This window comes from Leptonychotes weddellii, chromosome 12, assembly GCF_054177405.1.
Source record: "Leptonychotes weddellii isolate Sample4059 chromosome 12, ASM5417740v2, whole genome shotgun sequence".
In the NCBI taxonomy this organism is placed as follows: Eukaryota; Metazoa; Chordata; class Mammalia; order Carnivora; family Phocidae; genus Leptonychotes; species Leptonychotes weddellii.
In genome coordinates this window covers 76,745,546-76,767,782 of record NC_138380.1, presented here as the reverse complement: position 1 = coordinate 76,767,782, position 22,237 = coordinate 76,745,546, and the positions used below count along the sequence as shown (strand labels likewise).

Below are 22,237 nucleotides of genomic sequence, written 5' to 3'. Positions count from 1 at the left end.
AAAACCAGACACTAATAACTACAATAAAGGCAGAAAATTTTAAAATTAAACATGAAATTCAATCAGGGCCATATCAAATACGTTTAATCTTCCAGAGTTCAATGCAAAAATATATGTTCACACAACTGATCATTTGCATACTGGTCTTACCCAAACTTGGAGAAATGGAGTGTTCTTTCTCTTTCTGTGAATTTAAATACTTTAAGAATTTGTCTAGCATATTACTTCTAGGTTCTAAGTAGGGTCAGGCCTCAACTCCATATGCTTTCTGAGAGACTCAAGACCGCCTCAAAATTTGGTGTAGCCATATCACTTCCATTTACACATGGACTGGTGTTATTAATTGGAATCACACAATTTCAATGGGTGGCTACCAGGTAGATGGGCTACCAATCCCACCAGCAGACTCTAATGTGGTAGTATTTGTACAACTGAGCTAGAATCTGGCCTAACTGGGCTGTTGGCATTCATTAAGAATTTAAGTTCAAGTTCTCTCATGTCTTCATAAACCTCCATATACAGAAATCATTACCTATGGTTTAATAAGATGCTAGAAGATGCCAAGATGACATGTGAACATTTGGCAACCATACTAAGTTCATCACTGTTCTATGCTTCCATGAACATATAAATCACTATTTGAAGGGAGTAATATAAACCACTTTCATAACCAAGTCCTCCTTGGTTTTTTCTGTTCTTTTTTCCCTTTTTTCAATCTATAGCACCAAATATACCAGTTTAAGGACAGAAAATCTGCAAAAGTCTAATCTGAAAAATATACTGAACCGCCAACTGGGAGTTACATACTGGAGGACTAGGGGGTGGCAGGATAGAGAATAAAAAAGCAAAACCAACCAGTTTTGAAATATAGTCCAGAACCATCTGTTCAATTTTCTTCTTTTCTACACCATGTAGGTGTCTCAAAAGATGGTCTTTTAGCTCAGACACCATCTGAAAACAGGACACGGATTAGATAAGTCACAACCTACACACTCACACCTGCTACAGGTTGAAACTAGATCCATTTATTAACACTCTTTACCAACACGAAAAATACTGGACCTGAAGATCCCATTGGCGGAAATGTACAACCCATAGTGTTACTTTAATGGGCATAAATCAGGGACACCAACGTTCCTCACGAGGAACTGTTGATTCACCCAGAGCCCAGTGAGCAGCCAAGAGTCAGATTCCCAGCCCTGATGAGAATTCTCCAAAGAAGCTGAGGGAAGCCACTAACTTAGAAGTCAAAGGTTGAAGTCTATTGCTCCCAGACCTGGAGAACTAACAGGAACAACTGTAATCATGGAGTGACTATGTTGATGCGGGGTGGGGGTGGAGGGTTGAGGGGGGCGGGGTGTCGTGGGGAGAGGCATGCTTTGGGGCATTTGGAAGGACAGAGGCAGCAGTAAAAACGAAATGCATCAGATACCTCCCTCTGCAGTGGCTCTAGACATTCAACACAGCGCCCTAACATGCAAAAGTAATGGAATTATTGATTCTATCCCCTCTAAACAGACTTGTATATCTACTCTGTTCTCATCTTTCTTGGAGCTCACCAATCCGTGTAGCATCCCAGCCCTCCCTGCCTTTTGCTCTTTTGTCTCCTTCTCCTTTTTTTCCCTCTTTTGCCTAAATGTCCTCCTCAGTTGGAGGCCCTCCTCGCTAGAGATCTTTGCACCAATAAACACCATGGGAATTGTACAACTGACATCATATGTGCACATATTATGTCAGCAGATTTACATATATGACACCCTGAGCAAAACTTAGCCCATGGCATTCTGGGCCACGTGTTAATTAGGCTTAAAATTTTTAAATTTTTAAAAAAGATTATTGCATGCTTTTTTGTGCTTTTCAATTTTTCTATGACAACCATAAAGATGAAAATTTAAATCACCCATAATCCTATCATCTGTGTTAACATTTTGGATTTTTTATTTTCCTTTTCTCCAGTGTGCACACTCATTCCAATGTTTTCTAATTTGCTTTTTTTTTTTTTTCATGTAATAGTTTACGTCATTAAATACTCTTTACCACACTGGTTGTAATGGCTGCACAGTATTCAATTTTAGGAGAAAGTACTAGAATTGAATTATTTATTCTCTTCTTACACATATGGGATACTTCTTCTACGACTGTGAATAGAACTAAAAAAAACCCTTATACATGATTTGTTTGCCATACCCCCAGTTATTTTCTCAAGCTAAATTCCTAGAAATGGAACTTAGTGCGTCACGTACTTAAGTTACAGAGACACTGCCAAAATGCCTCCCACGTGGTTATACTAGTCTTTTTTTTTTTTTTTTAAAGATTTTATTTATTTATTTGACAGAGAGAGACACAGCGAGAGAGGGAACACAAGCAGGGGGAGAGGGAGAGGGAGAAGCAGGCTTCCCGCTGAGCAGGGAGCCCGATGCGGGGCTCGATCCCAGGACCCTGGGATCATGACCTGAGCCGAAGGCAGCCGCTTAACGACTGAGCCACCCAGGCGCCCCCTAGTTTTCAATTGCATTGCATGAGGCTGCCCGATTCCCCGTATGCTGAACTTTGCTAGTGCGATTTTTAAATTTTTGACAATTTCATAGGCAAGCAAACACACACATAATTTTTTATATTACATTCCTTAATCTATCCAATATTTCTATTGGTTTATGGTATAAGGCGGTGGTATTTGGGGTGGGAGGACTCCAACTGTCTTTTGCAAATAGGCAGCCATTGATCGATTAAAAATTACTTCTTCCCAGTGATTTTTTTTAATGCCTAATTTTATCATACCCTAAAGATTCAAATTTAAACTAGAGTCTCCTATCAGTCTCCTGTTTATTTTGTACAAGCACCATATTGTTTCAATTATTGTAGATCAATAACATACTTAGCTATCTAGTAATGTCAGCTCCACTCCTTTTTGTCAAGTGAGTCACCTAGTCAACTGTCAGAGAAACTTCGTAGGCTTTTTGGTTATAATTTTATTAAACCTAAATGCTAAGGATTTGGAAATGGAATAATGTTTTTCATTAACTTTTCTAACTGGTTAATCCTAATAAAAAAGAAAGTAAATTTAGAATCACCAGCTTATTAACTTGTTCCTTAATACTTTCCATTTCCCCTGGTGATTATTTTGTTTGTTGCATTGGACAATCATACCATCTTCTTTTTTTTTTTTTTAAGATTTTTTTTTTATTTATTTATTTGACAAACAGAGACAGCGAGAGAGGGAACACAAGCAGGGGGAGTGGGAGAGGGAGAAGCAGGCTTCCCGCCAAGCAGGGAGCCCAATGCGGGGCTCGATCCCAGGACCCTGGGATCATGACCTGAGCCGAAGGCAGACGCTTAATGACTGAGCCACCCAGGCGCCCCATACCATCTTCTTTTACTTTTGTTTCTTATTGCACTGTGTAGAATTTCCAGAATGTAAAATTTTAGTGAAAATAGCAAGAATCCTTAACTTATTTTTTGTTTTTTGACAGAGAGAGTGCATGCATGGGGCAGGAGTGGGGGAGAGGGAGAGAGAGAATCTTAAGCAGGCTCCATACCCAGTGTGGAGCTCGACACAGGGCTTAACCTCAGGACACTGAGAACATGCCCTGAGCCGAAATCAAGAGTTGGACACTTAACGGACTGAGCCACCCAGGCACCCCTGAAGATAATCTTTGACAAGTTTTTCAAATTATTTTATGGTTATTATGTTTTCAAGGATTTTTATTTCTTCTTGGCTCAAGTTTGGTATTTCTATTTCTCAAGGAAATTTTAACTGGAATTTTTAAATGCGTGAATATGCATTTACACATGTTTTTCTCACATTTTAAAACTTTCCATATTTAAGGTAATAGATTATCCCATTCCTAAGCCTGCACAGGATTAAAGATATTTTACTAGACTTTCCAGATGTCTCTTCAATCAGTTTTTTTAAAAAAATAGATTTTGGATTTATTTATCAGTTCTGCTCTTCCATTCATTTATTTTGATTTCTCTTTCTTTGGTCTTCCTAATAGTAGGACTTCTTGAGAAATGATACTTTATTCTATTGTATTTTAAACCCCAAATACAAATGCCACAGAGACATTGTTCTTTCCTTGTTTTAAATACTCAATGCTGTACATTTCCTTATGATGTTTTGTAATTATAGGTTTTGGGCAGTGACTGATTTATATATGTCTCCCCCACTAAATTCTAAAAGTGCAGAACTCTATCTGTGGTGCTTACTATTGAGCACACGGGGCCTACAGTGGCTGGTAACAGCTACGTGTTAAAAGAATGAGTGAAAAATAAGGTCAGCATGAGCAGCACAATCTAGCCCTTTACCCTTTTCTTGGATCCTATCGTTTCTTAGCACCCAAATGGCCCCCAGGCCACTTACCAGTCCCATCAGCAGCCTCTGGGGGCTGTCTTCCTCCTGGAAGAGGGGTGTTAATCTTGGCTCTGAAATTAAACAAAACAATAGTCAGGAAGGGTGGTTTTTGGGAAATGGGCTAGAAGAAGAGAAATCAGCCTGGGTTTCCCTTCTCTGAGTTATTGAGAAAATAGACCATTTTGCTGATAGGATGAAATTTTTCATTAAATGTGTGACCTATTCCTGCAAGCCGAACTTATCACCCAGGTGATACACACAGAGCTCTACTCTAACAGACCAGGAAAGAAAGAAAACAAGGCACACATTTCCCAACACCAGTAGGCTCTGGCTTTGAATTCTCTTCAACATGAAAACTCACCACCGTCTAAGAACCTCTGCTTCACTGGAGTTAGAGACACCTCTCTTAACCCCAAGGGGGCCATAAACTCTGCGACAGGGACCTGGTGGAAGGATCGCACGACTGCCTTCCTTGTGACCCCCTATAGTTTAGTGACTTTGGGAGTCACTGAACTGAGGGGACCTGTCAATTACTGTAGCAAATAATCCTGACTGACACAGGTATCCGAATAAAAAGGTAACCAGTTCACCAAGATGGAAAAAGTGACGTGTAAGGTTAAATCGGATGGCACTTTCTCCGCCATGATTTGCACTATACCAGCAGACTGGAGGGGCAGACACACACAGTCTTGTTGCAGGATGGGCCCTAACACTGCTCTAACCGCACGTGCGTGCCCTGCTCTTCCTCTCCTAGAGCAGCTGAGGCCCGCACCTGGCAAGAGAGCAGAGCTGCCCTGGTCAGCGGGCTGATGACACTGTGAGGGACAGCACAGGTACCTCTTGCGTCCTCGGGATAAATCCTACCTGGGTCCCACACGAGCTTTTTGATTAAGATGAAGCAATTCAAAACCGGACGCCAACAGCCCTGAATTTCATCCAGAGTGTTCTGTTTCTGTTAGTGATGACATTCTTCCTAGGGTGCTAGTGCAAGCCAAGCATGTGAGGGGAAGGGACAAGTTCCCAAAGTGCACGCGGAGAGAAGGACTGGCCACAGGATGCAAACAGGCCGGAAGTACAGGAGTAGGAGCTCCAACAGGGGCAGAGGAGTGATGGACACAACAAAAACCTTGACAACTGGCAACATTTCCCGTATTGCACAATGTCTAGCTGGGCAAGAAGGGCGAGCCTGAGCCAGGCACATTCACACCCCGGCTGCTGGGCAGGACTCCTGCCCGCCGCCAGTGGGAGAGCCCCCGGCTCCGGGCATGGATGGCCTGGTCACACAGTCAGAGGCTGGTTCCCTCCGGGTTGCTCGGTGAGCACAGGCTCTGTCTCCCTGGGCTGGATCACAACTTCACTGTCCTGGTTCACATGATCTGTGTGCACAGCTGCAGGATGTCCCACAACGCACTGTATAAAATCATTTCCGTTAGGGTCACCCAGCATACACCTAAACATCCAAGCCTATAAAACAAACGTGGGATATAAAAATAACAGCTTTTTAAATGGAGGCTGGTCTTTATGAGGCCTGAAAGGGTTCCAGTGACAAAACCACAAAAAGCTTGTACCTGGATTCGTTTAGCCTTCTCTTCCCCCAGTTTTAGCCGGTAGGGTGTTTATCAAGACTTACCTCGGATGTCACTCCCTCTGGCAAGCCTTTTCTAAGCTCCCTCTCTTCCCCAACCATCCCCACTCCTGACCCAATTCCCCCCCCACACACTGTGGTTCTAGAACACCCGCCACCTGGTTTAGAAACAGCATGTTAGCATTCCTTCCTCACACGTTAATGACAAAGCAGCCATCTGAGGTATCTCGTGCACGAAGCGCTGTACTAGGCCCTATACACACTTCCCCACTCACTCTCACTTTCCTCCTCACCTTGCCCTGAAAAGGTTAATGCACGAAGTGAACACATGGCTTCCCCAAGAGCTCACTGTTAACATGTGGCTGGACTGGAATTGAAGCCAAGTTCTGTCTGGCTCCAAGCCCATGCTCTTCCCCCATAACCACACCGCTTACCCAGAGACTCCTATCTTTGTACTCCTATGACCTAGCCCAGGGAGTGCCCAAATGCTCACCAAAATCAAAGACCCCTGTGTGATCAGACAGCTGGAAAGAAAGCAGGCCTAAGCCAAGGGAACTGCCGAGGTGCCTCCTGTGGGTACAGCCACGGGGCACGGTAAGTAGATCAAGGCTCTGAAGAAGAATAATGAAAACCAGACGGCCAACACTCAGGGACTCTTCCAGCAAAAGCACATTCAGCAGCTGTCCCTAAAGGTCCCGGTGCCAAGACAGACATGGAAGGGGCTGGGTGGTCACTCTAACAGGAAGATATTAAAGGGTGTTCCCTTCACTGGACCACCGAGCGTGATTTTCTTGCCAACCCGCAGGGGTAGGAAACACCGTGTTACAAACCAAACACTGACTGAAATCCAGAAGGCTTTGTTACAGGTCTTTTCTTACCCAAATTCCTTGCTTCTAGGTTAGAAATCACCCTACAAAGAAATTAGCCAACGTTATTCACATAGGAAGATGGAAAAAAAAAAAAAAAAAAGCCACAATACCATACAAAGATATCCTCCGTAAAACCACTGCAGAAACTGTTCTCAGGCGGCTGAAAACCTCAAACACTTTAATCAACTTGGCAAAAGCCACATTAGGCAATTATAAAATCTCAAAACCCTTTAGCACAAACAATGACAATAATTTAGAACAATCGCAGCACTCAGTTATTGGAAATAATGGAAACAGAAAATAGAACAGGGTTGGAATGGGCCTATATTTGTAACACTCCGAGATGACTCCTCCATCCAGAAAATGGGCCTTCAAAATAAGAGCCAGCTCATCAGCCCACTAACACTTTTTATTTTTTTATTTTTTTTAAATATTTTTATTTATTTATTTGAGAGAGAGAATGAGATAGAGAGAGCATGAGAGGGGGGAGGGTCAGAGGGAGAAGCAGACTCCCTGCCGAGCAGGGAGCCCGATGTGGGACTGGACTCGATCCAGGGACTCCAGGATCATGACCCGAGCCGAAGGCAGTCGCTTAACTGACTGAGCCACCCAGGCGCCCTCCCCTAACACTTTTTAAATGAAACTACTCTCTACCCCCCTTAAGTGCTCACTTAGTAACGGCTTTCTTTACCACTTATCGCTTATAATTCATCCGTCCTCAGGATGCCAGTCTGTAAGGTTTAACACATACAATTTTCCCACTAGAAGCTTTAGCACCAAACTCAAGAATAGGGCCGAGGTGGCTGCATTCACTAAGCTGACGGCATCATTTTGTTGAGGATACTCAACAAAAGGAAGCTACTTCCATGAAAGGTATCCAAAAAAGTACTTGCAAAAAATAGCCATCTAACAGGTACACTAATCCCTAATTTTACTTACTTCATTGCATTATCAAGAATATTCCTCACATACACCATGGACCTTCTTCTTCCTGTTTTCTAGAAGGGAGAACATGTCAGAGGTGTGGAAGGTACAGGTTTTGTGGGTGCCATTTTTCACACCAAGGACATAATGCAATATAGTAAAGAGTTTCAGAAAAAAGAAATATACTTTCCAAGTACTCAAAACACCTATGTTCTTAAAAATTAGTTAAAAAAGCATTTTAGGCTGAAATTATTATAGATGTAGAGGAAGTTGCAAATTAACTAGACAGTGTTGTGTTATGTACAATAACACTACAACTATACACGATGCTACAGAGAGATCTCATGTACGCTTCACCCAGCCTCCCACACCATGTTTTTATCTTATATAAAGGACTGTAGTACAATATCAAAATCAGGAGATGGACATTGCTAGAATGAGGGTATAGCCCTACGTCATTTCATCATGGATGTACATTCATGTACCACGATCAACATACAGAACTGTTCCATCCCCCCAAAGATCTCCCTTGTGCTCCCTTGTGTTGCAGTCCCAGCCACTCTCCTTTCAACTATCCATGACCCCTAGTAACCACTAATTTGGGAACACTTAGGTTTTTCAAATCAATTTTTAACTATACAAGTAATGCAAGAACACAGGTAAGACCGGGATGTTAATCTCACTTCTACTACGAACATGCTGCGTGTGTCCCTTAACCTCTGCGCACTTGATTTTCCTCCTCAAGAGAAGACAGATCAGAGATGCACTGTGGTCTTCTTGCAACAATGCAAAAGGGCCTGGCGGTGAGGGAGAGTGCGGTAAATTGAAGCCAGCCTTAGGACTTAAGGGCATCACCTCATCTGATGCACTATACTTTTGCTTCTTGCTTTATTTTTATGAATCCACACAAACCTCTTCTGAGATCAGGCTGTGCCATTCTCTCTGGACCATGCTGTTGTTATACAGCAAGGGTGGCTTGGAGTACTTAATGTATTCCAGGTTGGAGTTCAGTTTTTCCCAGTAGCCCTTAAAGCTGTGCACCTGCAGAAGACAAAAAGCATTGGTGAGCTTGAGAAGCAGGGCCCGTGGCCCCGACCAACCAGCCAGGACCACCCGAGCCTTGCGGCAAAGCCGGGCTCGCCTTACTTCTTCAGCTCTTAGAGGGCAGCATTTCTGAGTGAATTCTTCCCACGAAAGATGGCATTCTCCACCTGCAGGAGTTCTAAAATAGTAAGACTTAAAGAGTCTTGCTGTCCCCATTTCCTTTTCTGCCCCTTTTACAGAGAGCCACTGCCCCCTTCTCCAAACCAGTGTGAGTCACCTGGGTTAAGGCTAAGTTGGGAAGCCTGTATTAAACCCAGTGTTGTATTAAACACATCAGATCATTTCCTCTCCGGAGACCCATTTTTCTGACTTAGGTTGTGTCAACAATGCTATATCCAGTCAGAGAATGTGCATAAGACGTATGGCACATGGAAGAGGCTTACTTTCCTGCTGAGCTCATCTGCTTCCAAAAGATGTCTTCCAAAACCTAGGACTCAGAAAGGTGGAGTGAACTAGTTTTACATTCAGTCGTCAAATACTCCAAAACTCCAAAACAATTTTTGGCATCCTATCTAGGTCTCTGACATATTGCTATAATTGAAGCAATATTGTATCCATTATATTCATTTTTAAATACAATGCAATACTAACGCAGTCTTTAATACTGAGGGATGTATCGATACAAAACGTTTTTTAATTTTTTAAGATTTATTTATTTAAGAGAGAGAGAGAACACGTGAGAGTGGGTGGAGCAGAGGAAGAGGGAGAGAGACTCTCAAGCAGACTCCCCACTGAGCGCGAAGCCCGATGCAGGGCTTTATCCCATGACCCTGAGATTGCCTGAGCTGAAACCAAGAGTCAGACGCTTAACAAACTGAGCCACCTGGGTGCTCCTGTTTTTTAATTTTAAAAATTTTATATTTAAGTATAATTAACATACAATGCTATATTAGTTTCAGGAGTACAATACATTGATTCAAGAATTCTATACATTACTCAGTGCTCCCCACAGTAAGTGTAGTCACCATCTGTCACCAAACATTATGACAATCTTATTGACTAGATTCCCTCTGCAGTACGGTTCGTCTCTAAGACTTATTTATTTTATAACTGGAAGTTTGCACCTCTTAGTCCCCTTTATCTATTTCACCCATCCTCCCCCACCCAGTTCCCCTCTGGCAACCACTAGTTTGTTCTCTGTAATTAAGAGTCAGTTTTATGTCTCTTATTTGTTTTGTTTCTTAAATTTTACATACAAGTGAAATCATGTGGTATTTGCCTTTCTCTGACTTATTTCACTTAGCATTATACTTATAGGTCTATCCATGTTGTCGCAATATTCCATTGTATACGTATACCACTTCTTTATCCGTTCATCAATGGATGGACATTTGGGTTGCTTCCATATCTTGGCTATTGTAAATGCTACAATAAACATAGGGGTGCGTCTATCTTTTCAGATTAGTATTTTCATTTTCTTTGAGTAAATACCCAGTAGTAGAATTACTGGATCATATGGTGATTCTAGTTTTAATTTTTTGAGGAAACTCCATACTGTTTTCTACAGGGGTTGCACCAATTTGCGTTTTCACTAACAGAGCACGAAAGTTCCTTTTTCTCCACATCCTCACCAACACTTGTTATTTTTTGTCTTTTTGATTCTAGCCACCCTGACAGGAGTGAGATGAAATCTCATTGTGGTTTTGATTTGCATTTCTTGATGATGAGTAATTTTGAGCATCTTTCCATGTGCCTGTTGGCCATCTGTATGTCTTCTTTGGAGAAATGTCTATTCAGATCCTATACCCATTTTTAAATTGGATTATTTGGTTTTGGGGGGTTGAGTTGTATAAGTTTTTTATATATTTTGGATGCTAACCTCTTGTTGGATATATCATTTGCAAATATCTTCTCTCATTCAGTAGGTTGCTTTTTCATTTTGTTGATGGTTTCCTTTGCTGTGCAAAAGCTTATTTTGATGTAGTCCCAGTAGTTTATTTTTGCTTTTGTTTTTCTTGCCTAAGGACACATTATCTAGAAAAATGTTTCTAGGGCTGATATCAAAGGATATACTGACACACATTGTTTTCTTAAATCAATGAAGATAGATTTATGATACACTTTCTTGCCAAAATATATGTGCTTGTAAAAGAATTGACTAGGGCCAAAAGTTCAATGTGTAGCCATAAAACAAAGTGAGCTAATGCCTAGCGTGGTAACAGAGTTGGCTATATTGCAAAAAAAAAAAAAAATAAATAAATAAAATATGCCTCAATCAAGAAAAATGCCCTTATGTTAAATAATAGCACATTATCCGAATTCTTATTGAAAGGACAGTCACTATTGGTTCAAAATGAATTTTGGAACATTGGTAAATTACATAATAATATTAACGTGCTGTTTTAGAAGCCTGAAAGGCCCATCCAGCCAACATCCCTTCTCACAGAGACAAGAAAAACTATTTCCAAGAAAAGGTCATTTCTAGGGGAAACTGGAATCCTGGTGTCACATCACTCTTCCTGACTGACCCACCTCACTTACTACCTTTTCTTCCCCTTTCAACTTATTTATAATTAATGTATCTTTATCCACCCTCTGGTCTTCCTTCTACTGAAAAAAATAATAATGAAAGCAAATTCTGCCAACGTTTGGCCGTAGTAAGTGCCTAACAGGAAGTCACTGCAGCTTTCTTGCTCTTCTGCTGCTGGGTTCAGGCCCACGAGCGACAAAGCCCCACAACTAACTGGTGTTGTGGTGACATCTAGTGGTTGGTCAGGATATTAGCTCTGCCTGCTTTGCCGCAGCAGCCCCACCCCGTGGTCCCACAGGGACCAACCACACTGTGTCACCACGCATGTGGTCATGTGGTCATGAGGAACACGGGTGCCCTCCTACCCATCAAAGGGCCTCTTCCCCTCGGGCTGAATGTCACTGTCCTGTCAGAAGACCCCACGCACACACTGTAGCTCCTAAGAAAAGATCTCTCCCAAGCGACCTTCTTTCCCCTTCCGCCCCCATTAAAAAAAATCCCTTTTCTCAGCTGAGAATAAACAGCTCAAACAAGTCCATGGATGGGCTACAAAGGGGCTTAGGAACCCACTGACTGTATGCAGAATGGAGTGAGTTGTGGGAGCATGTTCCTAGGGACGAGGTCTGCAGCTTGCACCACATGTTCAAAGGAATCCATAACCTACAATAGTTCAAAACCCCTGAGTTAGAAGGAAAAGGATCAGAGTTTAAAAAATAAACAAACAAAACCCACTTATATTTAAATTAGAAACACTGTTCACCAAGAGTCCAGGAAATATGTTACTATACACCTGTAGGTCTTTCAAGAAGGTCACGGGGCTGGATGTTACAATGCAGACGAAAACAATTAGTGTCATATGTCACTACATGGTATCTATGAGGTAAGTGATAGGATTTTTTTTTTAAGATTTTATTTATTTGACACAGAGAGAGAGCACACAAGCAGGGGGAGCGACAGGTAGAGGGAGAGGGGGAAGCAGACTCCCTGCTGAGCAAGGAGCCCGATTAGGGACTTGATCCCAGGACCCTGGGATCATGACCTGAGCCGAAGGCAGACGCTTAACCGACTGAGTCACCCATGCACCCTATCAATAAGTGATAGGATTTTTTAAGTTATGAAAAATCTCAGAGATCACTGTAAATTAGGAGGTCTATTTGGAAGCCTGGGTAATAGATAAGACCCAGAGTTTGAAAATGGATTTGAGTAAGTGAAAGACAAGGAGAGGATGTTCCAGATGGGGCACTTAGGGAGAGAGCAAAAACTGAGAGACGAGAATGTGGATTCTGGGTTTAGATCAGAGGCAGAGCATTAGAAAAAGCAACAACAGCACTTCATTCTCTGTGGTGAAGACATCTGCCTCTAGCATGCACCTGGCTGGCATCCCCCAGATCTTGAACTGCGGTGGGGTGTGACCCGAGCTTCCTGAGTTTCAGAAGCTCCCCAGGCAACCCTCGTGCTCAGCCAGGGCAGAGAACACTGCTTGAGCCTGCCCAGGTAATCTCCGTCTCCCACCCACCCTCACGTGTTTTCCTCACCTTCGTGCTTACAGACTTACAGGCTGATGAAGAACCAGCTGTCTGAAAACGTGTGATTGTGTTGTTAATTAATAGGAGACACGGTTAAAGAGGAGGTTAGAGCCAATCTAGGATGGATCTCGGATGTCAAGATAACAACAACCTGCTCATTAACCCAGAGACTTAAAGCAGCTCCAAGATAAAATTTTAGATGCTTGAACATAGAATGAGGGGAAGGAGTGGAAGCTGCGCAATCACATCCGAACAGTCCACCTGGGAGCACAGAAAAAACACTCCTGTATCTGTCAGTTGGTACTTCCGGAACTCATTGTGAACTGAACACAGTGTTCATATCAGGGACAATGGCATCGACACAAAGTAAAAGCCACAAGAGCCCAAGAAGCACATGGCAGGCTACTTCAGAAGAGCGCAGAAAGCCTTAAAATACACAAAAATATTTTATAAGAAAATACTCATGAATGTAGCTACTTCTGGGAGATGCTGGTGTGAGAAGCCATCAGATTCTCAAGGAAGCCCCCAGAAGTGTTTTCCTGCACAAGGAGGAGTTTTAAAGTTTGATTTTGAAAGAAGGGAAATTATCCCAAGTCTCTTCTTGAAAAATCAGGGCGCCTGGCCGGCTCAGTCAGAGCACATGACTCTTGATCTTGGGGTAGTGAGTTCGAGCCCCATGTTGGGTGTGGAGATTACTTAAAAAAAAAAAAGAATCTCATTTTGTCTCTTAGGAGGACATGAAATAATTACCGAAATAATTACCATCAAAATTATTAATTGAACAAAAGGACCAGAGGGTTACATTAAGGGATTGTTCCCCATCTATGGATTGCTAGTTGATTTTAGGAGATTAAAAAAAAAAAGCCCTGTGGTACTGGTTCATCTGCAAATTACTGCCAGGAAAAAAAACATCTGCCTTTCATTTCTAAAAAGCCCTGTGGCTTTGGTCCTACATCTGCTGATTAACCCTCATCTTCTTAGAAGAGAAGAGGCCAAGTCAGAGAAAACCTTTACTCTCAACACCAGGGCTCAACTAGCAGAACTAAAGCATCAATCCAATTTGGCTGTTCAGTGGATTCCATCTCAGTGTCAACTTCTATTTGCAGCCCAGAGAAACACAGTGCTCTCCTACCTCCAGCACAGACAGAATAAAATAGAAACACCTGTGTGTCCATGGAACTAGCAAAGCACCATACTAAGCCCAAATGCTCTGAGCAGACCGTCAGATCCATACAGACCAGTGACTGGAACTCCTGAGGCTTCCTGCAAAGGGGACCGCATGTGGCAAGTGCCAGTTCTCCTACTGATAAATTAATGTCCTCTTTCTTCACCGCATCTAGAAAAATACAATCTCTCTTCTTTGCCCAGCTGGGTAGTTCTCTTAGCCTTTTTTTTTTAAGATTTTATTTATTTATTTGAGAGAGAGAGCACAAGCAGTGGGGAGGGCCAGAGGGAGAGGGAGAAGCAGACTCCCCACTGAGCAGGGAGCCAGATGCGGGGCTCGATCCCAGGACCCTGGGATCATGACCTGAGCCAAAGGCAGACGCTTAACCGACTGAGCCACCCAGGTGCCCCTCTCTTAGCCATTTTTAATGGGCTGTATTTTTAATGTAATCACTAAATATGGCTCTAAACTGTTCCATCTCATAACCAACAAATGCCCTGAGAAAGCCAAGGCGAAGATATTTCTCTCCTTTCAACCTTAAGCATTAAACAGTGCATTTCCCACCAAACCTATGAAGAAGAGCAGCACAGCCTAGTGGCTGCGTCTGTTCCTCAATTTCATCATCTGAGGTATAAACTGAAGGTACCCCCATCTCTGCAGATATGACAGGAATGAATATACCAGCTTGGTGCTCTGTTTCTAAGAAGTAATATTTCTTGGGGCGCCTGGGTGGCTCACTCGTTAAGCGTCTGTCTTCAGCTCAGGTCATGGTCCCAGGGTCCTGGGATCGAGCCCGCATCGGGCTCTCTGCTCGGCAGGAAGCCTGCTTCTCCCTCTCCCACTACCCCTGCTTGTGTTCCTGCTCTCGCTGTGTCTCTCTCTGTCAAGTAAATAAATAAAATCTTAAAAAAAAAAAAAGTAATATTTCCTTGTACCATCAGAAAATAATGTTTGACAATATTAACTGAACTTGCCATAACTCACTGTCCCGGAAAATATGTTCTTCTTTTTCTTCTACAATAATCTACTCACAGAAGACTTCACATCTGGCCCCCAAATGTGGGAGCTCCCCTCCCCCCACACACATCCCCCAATCCTCCACCACCACCTGGGTGTCCTACAGTTTAACTCACTTCTGACACTACCGACCTGGAGACAGCATTGGATCCCACAAGCTGCCTGTAAATTGGGGTTTCCCAAGACGCCCTCCTTGGGTTTGACAGTTCACTGGAGTAGCTCACAGAACTCAAGAAAACAGTTTACTGGGGCGCCTGGGTGGCTCAGTCGTTGGGCGTCTGCCTTCGGCTCAGGTCAGGATCCCAGGGTCCTGGGATCGAGCCCCGCGTCGGGCTCCCTGCTCAGCGGGAAGCCTGCTTCTCCCTCTCTCACTCCCCCTGCTTGTGTTCCCTCTCTCGCTGTGTCTCTCTGTCAAATAAATAAATAAAATCTTTAAAAAAAAAAAAAAGAAAACAGTTTACTTATTATACATTGGTAAAAGGATACAACTGAGGAACAGCCAGATTGAAGAGATGGCTAGGACCAGGCATGGGGGAAAGGGATCAGAGTTTCCATGCGCTCTTGAGGCAAACCACCCTCCCACACCTTCACGTGTTCATCTGTCTCAGAAGCTCTCCAAACTCCTTCACTAAGAGTTCTTTGTGGAGGCTCCATTACCTAGGCAGGATTGATTAAATCACTGGCCACTGGTGACTGAACTCAATCTCCCGGCCACCCTCTCTTACCTCCCGAGGTGAGAGGAGGGGAGGGGGCACCTTCTGGGGCGCCTGGGTGGCTCAGTCATTAAGCATCTGCCTTCAGCTCAGGTCGTGATCCCGGGGTCCTGGGATTGAGCCCCACATCAGGCTCCCTGCTCGGCGGGAAGCCTGCTTCTCCCTCTCCCACTCCCCCTGCTTGTGTTCCCTCTCTTGCTGTGTCTTTCTCTGTCAAATAAATAAATAAAATCTTTAAAAAGTAAAGTTCAACCTTCTAATCACACTTTTGATTCTTTAAGCAACCAGCCCCCCAGTCTTAGGTGCTTTCCAAAAAATTACCTCCTTAACATAACTCAGGTGTAGCGGAAAGGGGCTTGCTATGAATAACAAAAGACATTCTTTTCACCTTTGTGCTATTTCAGGAACTGGGAACAAGCACTAAATATAACAGAAGACGTCCCTGTAGCTCTTATCAGTTAGGAAATTACCAGGATTTTAGGAGCCCCGTGCCAGCAGTCACGGGTGAAGACCAAATGTCTATTTCTCGTTATAGTATCACATTTGTACAAACTGAACTCTGCAAAATCAATTAATATTTCTCACATAGCCCATGGACATTTCTGGTACTACATTGTTATCAAAGCAACAATCCTCATTTTTAAAAATTGTAAGCAATTACATGGTAGTTTTATTGATGCTTTGGATCCCTAACAAAACTTTTATTTAAATGATGGTAGTTCTCTGTATTAGGAGGGTCAGGGAAAAAAGTCTTTTGGCTTTCCCTAAGCAATTAATTATACTCATGCTCTGCCCAGTTAAAAGAGTATTCTTAAAACACTATGTAAGTTGGGGCGCCTAACTGGCTTATGCCACGTTAAATTACATATTCCTATATTAAACATTTGTAAAGTACTCCACAGGAGAATTCTTTGCAGAGAGAGCAGGAAGAAAGTGCTTATCTAGCTTCACTTCGCCCTTCCCTCTCCGGACTCCTTACCAGGGCAGTCATCTACCAAGGAGAATGGAGGCAAGTGTGGTGAGAGTAAATAGGGTCCCTTGAGCCTCGTGGAAAGTCTGGCAGCAAGCATGCATTCATTTCGAAAGGTAACTCGTGATTCAGGTCATAGGTACTCAGAGCCAACTCCCGTAGCTGAATAAGCATGGCGAGAACAGTCTTATAACTGGGGCTGGGGAGGGAGGAGCCGAGGGTGGGATGTGCTCCTGCAAGCAATTCCATCACAATATAATTGAGCTGGGACTTGGGGTAGAAGAAGTAGGTCAAAGGCAGCGACTTCTAGTGAGGGGTATTGTGCAAACAGCAATGGGGAAACAAACGGGAAAGATCAGAGCCAGGTATCCTGTGTCTCCTATGCTGAGTGACTGGGGTGGGGGCTGGGGAGCTGGTCAAACCAAATCTAGTACCATCTCCTCATCTCCTCCAGAGCCCAAGGCCCATCCCAGCAGCACACCTTCGCCTTCCCTGACAGATCGCGTCTGCATCTGCGTGGACAAGGTGGTGAAGAGATCTACAGTTGGAACGTGTGCTGTTTAACACTTCCTACCAGCATGTAGACACACGTGGAGAAGTGAGGGAGCTCCCGAGCATGTCTGGGAATGGTTAATGGGAAACATCTGTCTGCAGGGCCAAATGCTAAAGATAATTAGGGGAGGGGAGAAAAAAGTGAGGAGATGGCAGAGTGAATATCAGGGGAGAAAAAAATATGAATAATATAAAAACGCATCATTTTACACACACACAAATAGAAAAAGAAAAGAAAAAGAGTGCAAAAATAAGCCACTTTGTTCCTGAGCAAAGTCAAATCATATTCTTAGAATAAGCTAATGGGTAAAAAATTAAGAGAACCTTCACATCACTCTTTTATACTTAATTTTTAAAATGAAAATACACAATGGCGATAAGGTTGTAGCAAAACTGATAAACTCATAAATTCCTTGTAACTTAATCACAACTTTTTTTTTTGAATACCAATTTGGCAATAAGAATCAAAAGCTTTCAAAACTGTCATAGCCTTTTGCCCAGCAATAGTCCTAGACATTTAACCTTGGAGGAATAAATCAAAGGAAAAACTGCCTAGATAAAAATATTCACTGCAATATTATTTTTAATAGCAATTTTTTTTTTAAATGGGGGCTGGAGACAAACTAAATGTCTCAAAACAGAAAAATGATTCATTAGGACACAACAACCCAGCAGAATCCTCTGGAGCCATTAGAGGTCATAATTACGAAGTTCACATAGATAGCATCATGAAAACTGTCTGATAAAACTGGCAATCTTTATTATATATCTCTGGATGGCTGTTACAACTATGACAAAGGCCAGGAGGAAATGGGGGGTGGGTATTGACAGTTGATATGTTAAGAACTGTAAAATTATGGGTAACACCACTTTCTCTTTAAAATTCTCTTCACTGGGGCTCCTGGGTGGCTCAGTCGGTTAAGCGACTGCCTTCGGCTCAGGTCATGATCCTGGAGTCCCGGGGGATCGAGCCCCGCATTGGGCTCCCCCTGCTCAGCCGGGAGTCTGCTTCTCCCTCTCCATCTGCCTGCTGCTCCCCCTGCTTGTGCTCTCTCTCTCTCTGGCAAATAAATAAATAAAATCTTTAAAATAAATTAAATAAAATTCTCTTCACTGGTTTCTTGTGTGTCCATTAAACACATTATGGGTTTGGTAGGACTAGTGATAAAAGCAGAAACAATACAATGAAAGGATGGAGGCTCTTAATAAGAATGTTTTCAGCTATTAATCAAACCTTTCTTTTCCCCTCCTCTTCCTCCCCTTGGAGGGCTTCACAGTGGTCTCAGGCTGTGGCCCAGAACCACCAGCTGTCAGTCTCCTTGAAGGACCCTTCTTAGGACTGAAACCTGCCCCAGTAGGCCCTCTCCTACTCCCAGGGCATCACCGTGACCTCACGGCTTTCGGCTTTCCCCTGGCTGCCCAGGCCTGGCCTGCCCTCCGTGGATCCAAAAGCATCAAATGTAAATAAGAGAGCGGCAGCACAGTGAGCTGCCTGCTGACAAAAGTTGAGATTTCCCACTACACACCAAGCTATAATTACTGGGAGGTGACGCCAAAAACAACAAAGGAGCGTCAGGGAAACTGCTAAAATACTCTCCAGTTTTTAACTACATATACATTCTTTTCTACTCACCCACCCACCCCCATTCTCCCTATTGTGCTCAGAAACTCTTCTGAAACCACAGATTACAGCAAGACACCAATAGCTACCGCTTAGCGGCAGGAAGGAGGTGTGCAGAAAGAAGCTTCACAGAGACCACATACGGAGCCAACAGAGGTCACTTTTGAGAAACAGAAAAGCTGTTCTTAGAACCAGAAGGAAATTAGGTAGTCCAAGCCCAGGTTACTTAATGAGGTTAAGACTGTGTGTGTGTATTTGTGCGTGCGTGCGTGTGTGCATGTGGAGGGGGCACAAATGAAGTAAGAAGCAGCTACTAGGTCCTCTAAGGACAATCTATAAGAACTCCTCCAGTGTGGACTAGTTTGAGGCGCAGTGGAAAAGACGAGTTCTATGTGGTTTAGGTTGAGCCCCATAATTCTCCATCTTGAGAAAACGTCCCTCTCCAAAGAGTATTCCTGAGAATTGCCATAATATCATCCTCAGTGATGACTCAACCCCTTAGGAAGGATTTTCTAGAGAACTAACCCTACCCTACCCCTTAGCTCCAATCTCCCCCTTTCTCTACAAGCCCTTTGGGAACCACCATCATACTTGGGGCAGCAGAGTTGGAACTCCAGCTGAGTGTGGAGGCCAGCAAGGAAGCCATGCACGGTGTGCTTTTGTTTCTCCCTGGAAGGACTTACCTTCATGAAAGGCAATGGGATCTCTTCCGTCACAAGGGTTATTCCAGGAATTTCCTAGGGTGGGGGAAAAACACACACACAACTGCTTAACGTATCAACCACCACAAGCTTGAGCCTTCAGGAAGTGTTTTCTGCACAGACAGAAGCTGAGGGCAGCTCCCAGTTTGCTAACCTCTACTTTAAATAAACCTTAGGGTTTATAAATAACAGTGAACATAACCCATCTCTTGCCTTGGGAAGGGAAATATTCTTTAAAGTCATGATTACAATAGAGGACAGTCTTGGGGCGCCTGGGTGGCTCAGTTGTTAAGCGTCTGCCTTCGGCTCAGGTCATGATCTCAGAGTCCTGGGATCGAGCCCCACATTGGGCTCCCTGCTCCGCAGGAAGCCTGCTTCTCCCTCTCCCACTCCCCCTGCTTGTGTTCCCTCTCTCGCTGTATCTCTCCCTGTCAAATAAATAAATAAAATCTTAAAAAAAAAGAAAAAGTGACCCACCTGAGCAGGAACAGAAAGCTATCATTGGCAGTTCAGCTAGTGGCTCACCCATTTGCCCAGAAATCACTTACGTTAGGTCATGAAGTCAGTTTCCCTATTGCACTGAAAAATAACCAAGGGCGCCTGGGTGGCTCAGTTGGTTAAGCGACTGCCTTCGGCTCAGGGCATGATCCCAGGGTCCTGGGATCGAGCCCCGCATCGGGCTCCCTGCTCGGCGGGAAGCCTGCTTCTCCCTCTCCCACTCCCCCTGCTTGTGTTCCCTCTCTCGCTGTGTCTCTCTCTGTCAAATAAGTAAATAAAATCTTAAAAAAAAAAAAAAAAGACGACAATCTCTGAAGGAAAGGAGAAGACTATTAGGAATACGGAGCAAATAGTGTATTCTTTACACATTTCATTTTAAGAACAAATAAGGCAAATTACATGGGCACTATCAAATGTAATAATAAGGGGGACACGTTCCTTCTTTGTTTATTGTTCCTTCCTCCCTCTTCTTCTCTTTTGCTTAAATGTATTATATTATAGTTGACCCCTGCCTCCCTAGAAGGAACCAAAACTAATGGGGTTCTTTTTTTACTTTAGTCAAAATTCTTTTTTTTTTTTTTTTAAAGATTTTATTTATTTATTCATGAGAGACAGAGAGAGAGAGAGAGAGGCAGAGGGAGAAGCAGGCTCCCAAGGAGCAGGGAGCCCGATGTGGGACTCGATCCCAGGACCCTGGGATCATGACCTGAGCCGAAGGCAGACGCTTAACCATCTGAGCCACTCAGGCACCCTAGTCAAAATTCTTCTTCACCTCGTCCTCTACCATAATTCCAGAAATAAAAGATCCCCATAAAGAGCTGATGCAGCAGTATCACCATGGCAAATACGAAAGATGTACAATCCATGTCAGGAAATCCGAATTATAACATTGTGAGCATTAAAACAAAAATTACAATAAAAATATAAACTTCCAAAATGGCCCTTCATTCAGTCATTTTGGAAGTGTGTTTCTATATTAACCGTGTAGATTAGCCTCTCAGCTAGTGAATTCATCTTTTATTTTCTAAAAAAAAGGTAGATGATACATGAGAAAATAATTTAGAAAGTGTACTGTAGAAATAAAATCTTGTATTTGTCTAGAACTTAAATGTACTAGATTTTTACTGATATACAACATTCCTGTGGAAAGGGGCACCACAGCAATGTAGAAATAAGTTTCCAGAATATTCAAACAACCGAGTTGTCCACTGTGACCACAAAAAGTCTGTGTTAAGAATATATTTTGTGTTTCACTTATCACTACTCGGTAAGAGAAGACACTTCAAAAAAGCATTAAAATTCATTACAGCTCTAGGTCTTAAAATAGGAATAACAAGGCTAATTGTTTGCAAAGCATAATTCAGGATTATTTATATGAAAGAACACTATATGTTCTAGTATCTTAAAAAAAAATCCAATTCAGTTATTTACAGAAATAATCTGTCTCCACACAGAAGTATGATATTAATATTTTTTATGATATTAATATTTTTTATTCTGGCAAGTGTTTATTAAGGTGTAGGAATAAGAGCATTTGTAGATTAGGAAAAGAAAAGGCAAATGATTTACATCATTGCTAAAGAGAAGCAGGGACTCAGAATTTCAGGATTAGAAGAGACCTTTAAGGTAACCTACTCCAACACCCTGAAGTTTAGAGCAACGTGGTAAACCCTAAAATAAGCTCAGTAGATGGTGGTTAGAACTGTGGGTTTTTTATATTAACTCTCATAGGACTTCCTGACATCACTCTGGAGGTCTACAATCGCTCCTCCGCCCCACAGTCATGAGAAATGCAAAAGTGAGGAATTGCCTCTCCAGATGAGCCTCTCACATGCCATCCAGTTAACACGTGCTCCATCTTTAAACACAACTCTGGAAACTAGAGGGGTTCCCGGGCCCCTCCTCCCAGACACTGAACTGGAGGATAACAGGGCTGGGTGGTGAGGGAAGGAAACATAGAGGTGCATTTCCTGACTACCCGTGGTTTAACCCGCAAACTTCCTGCCACATCACCATAGACGCTGCATGTATATTCACAAGAGTTCTCAAAGCAAACAGTGCTTGGAGACGAAATGAGCTCATCTTTCCCTTGTTATTCTACAGTGAGGCAAGAACATTTAAAAACCCTTAACGGTAAAAGACAAAAGGGTCTTTAGGAAAACACTACCGCT

General features: G+C 43.0%; 1 protein-coding gene across 10 annotated transcripts in view; it reads right to left on the bottom strand.

Annotated features, from left to right (window-relative positions):
- Positions 1 to 22,237, bottom strand: part of GSAP (gamma-secretase activating protein) — a 178,692-nt gene that overhangs the window by 11,607 nt on the left and 144,848 nt on the right. For all 10 annotated transcript variants that reach the window (XR_014139384.1, XR_014139383.1, XM_081800647.1 and 7 more), the window contains 6 exons: positions 19,551 to 19,604; positions 8,642 to 8,770; positions 7,745 to 7,803; positions 6,815 to 6,846; positions 4,361 to 4,422; positions 856 to 951 (listed from right to left, as the gene is read on the bottom strand). Coding sequence is in view for 8 of the 10 variants with exons in the window: in XM_081800647.1 (XP_081656773.1) it covers positions 856 to 951; positions 4,361 to 4,422; positions 6,815 to 6,846; positions 7,745 to 7,803; positions 8,642 to 8,770; positions 19,551 to 19,604 (432 nt within the window). In the remaining 2 variants the exon portion in view is untranslated. The remainder of the gene's footprint in view (positions 1 to 855; positions 952 to 4,360; positions 4,423 to 6,814; positions 6,847 to 7,744; positions 7,804 to 8,641; positions 8,771 to 19,550; positions 19,605 to 22,237) is intronic.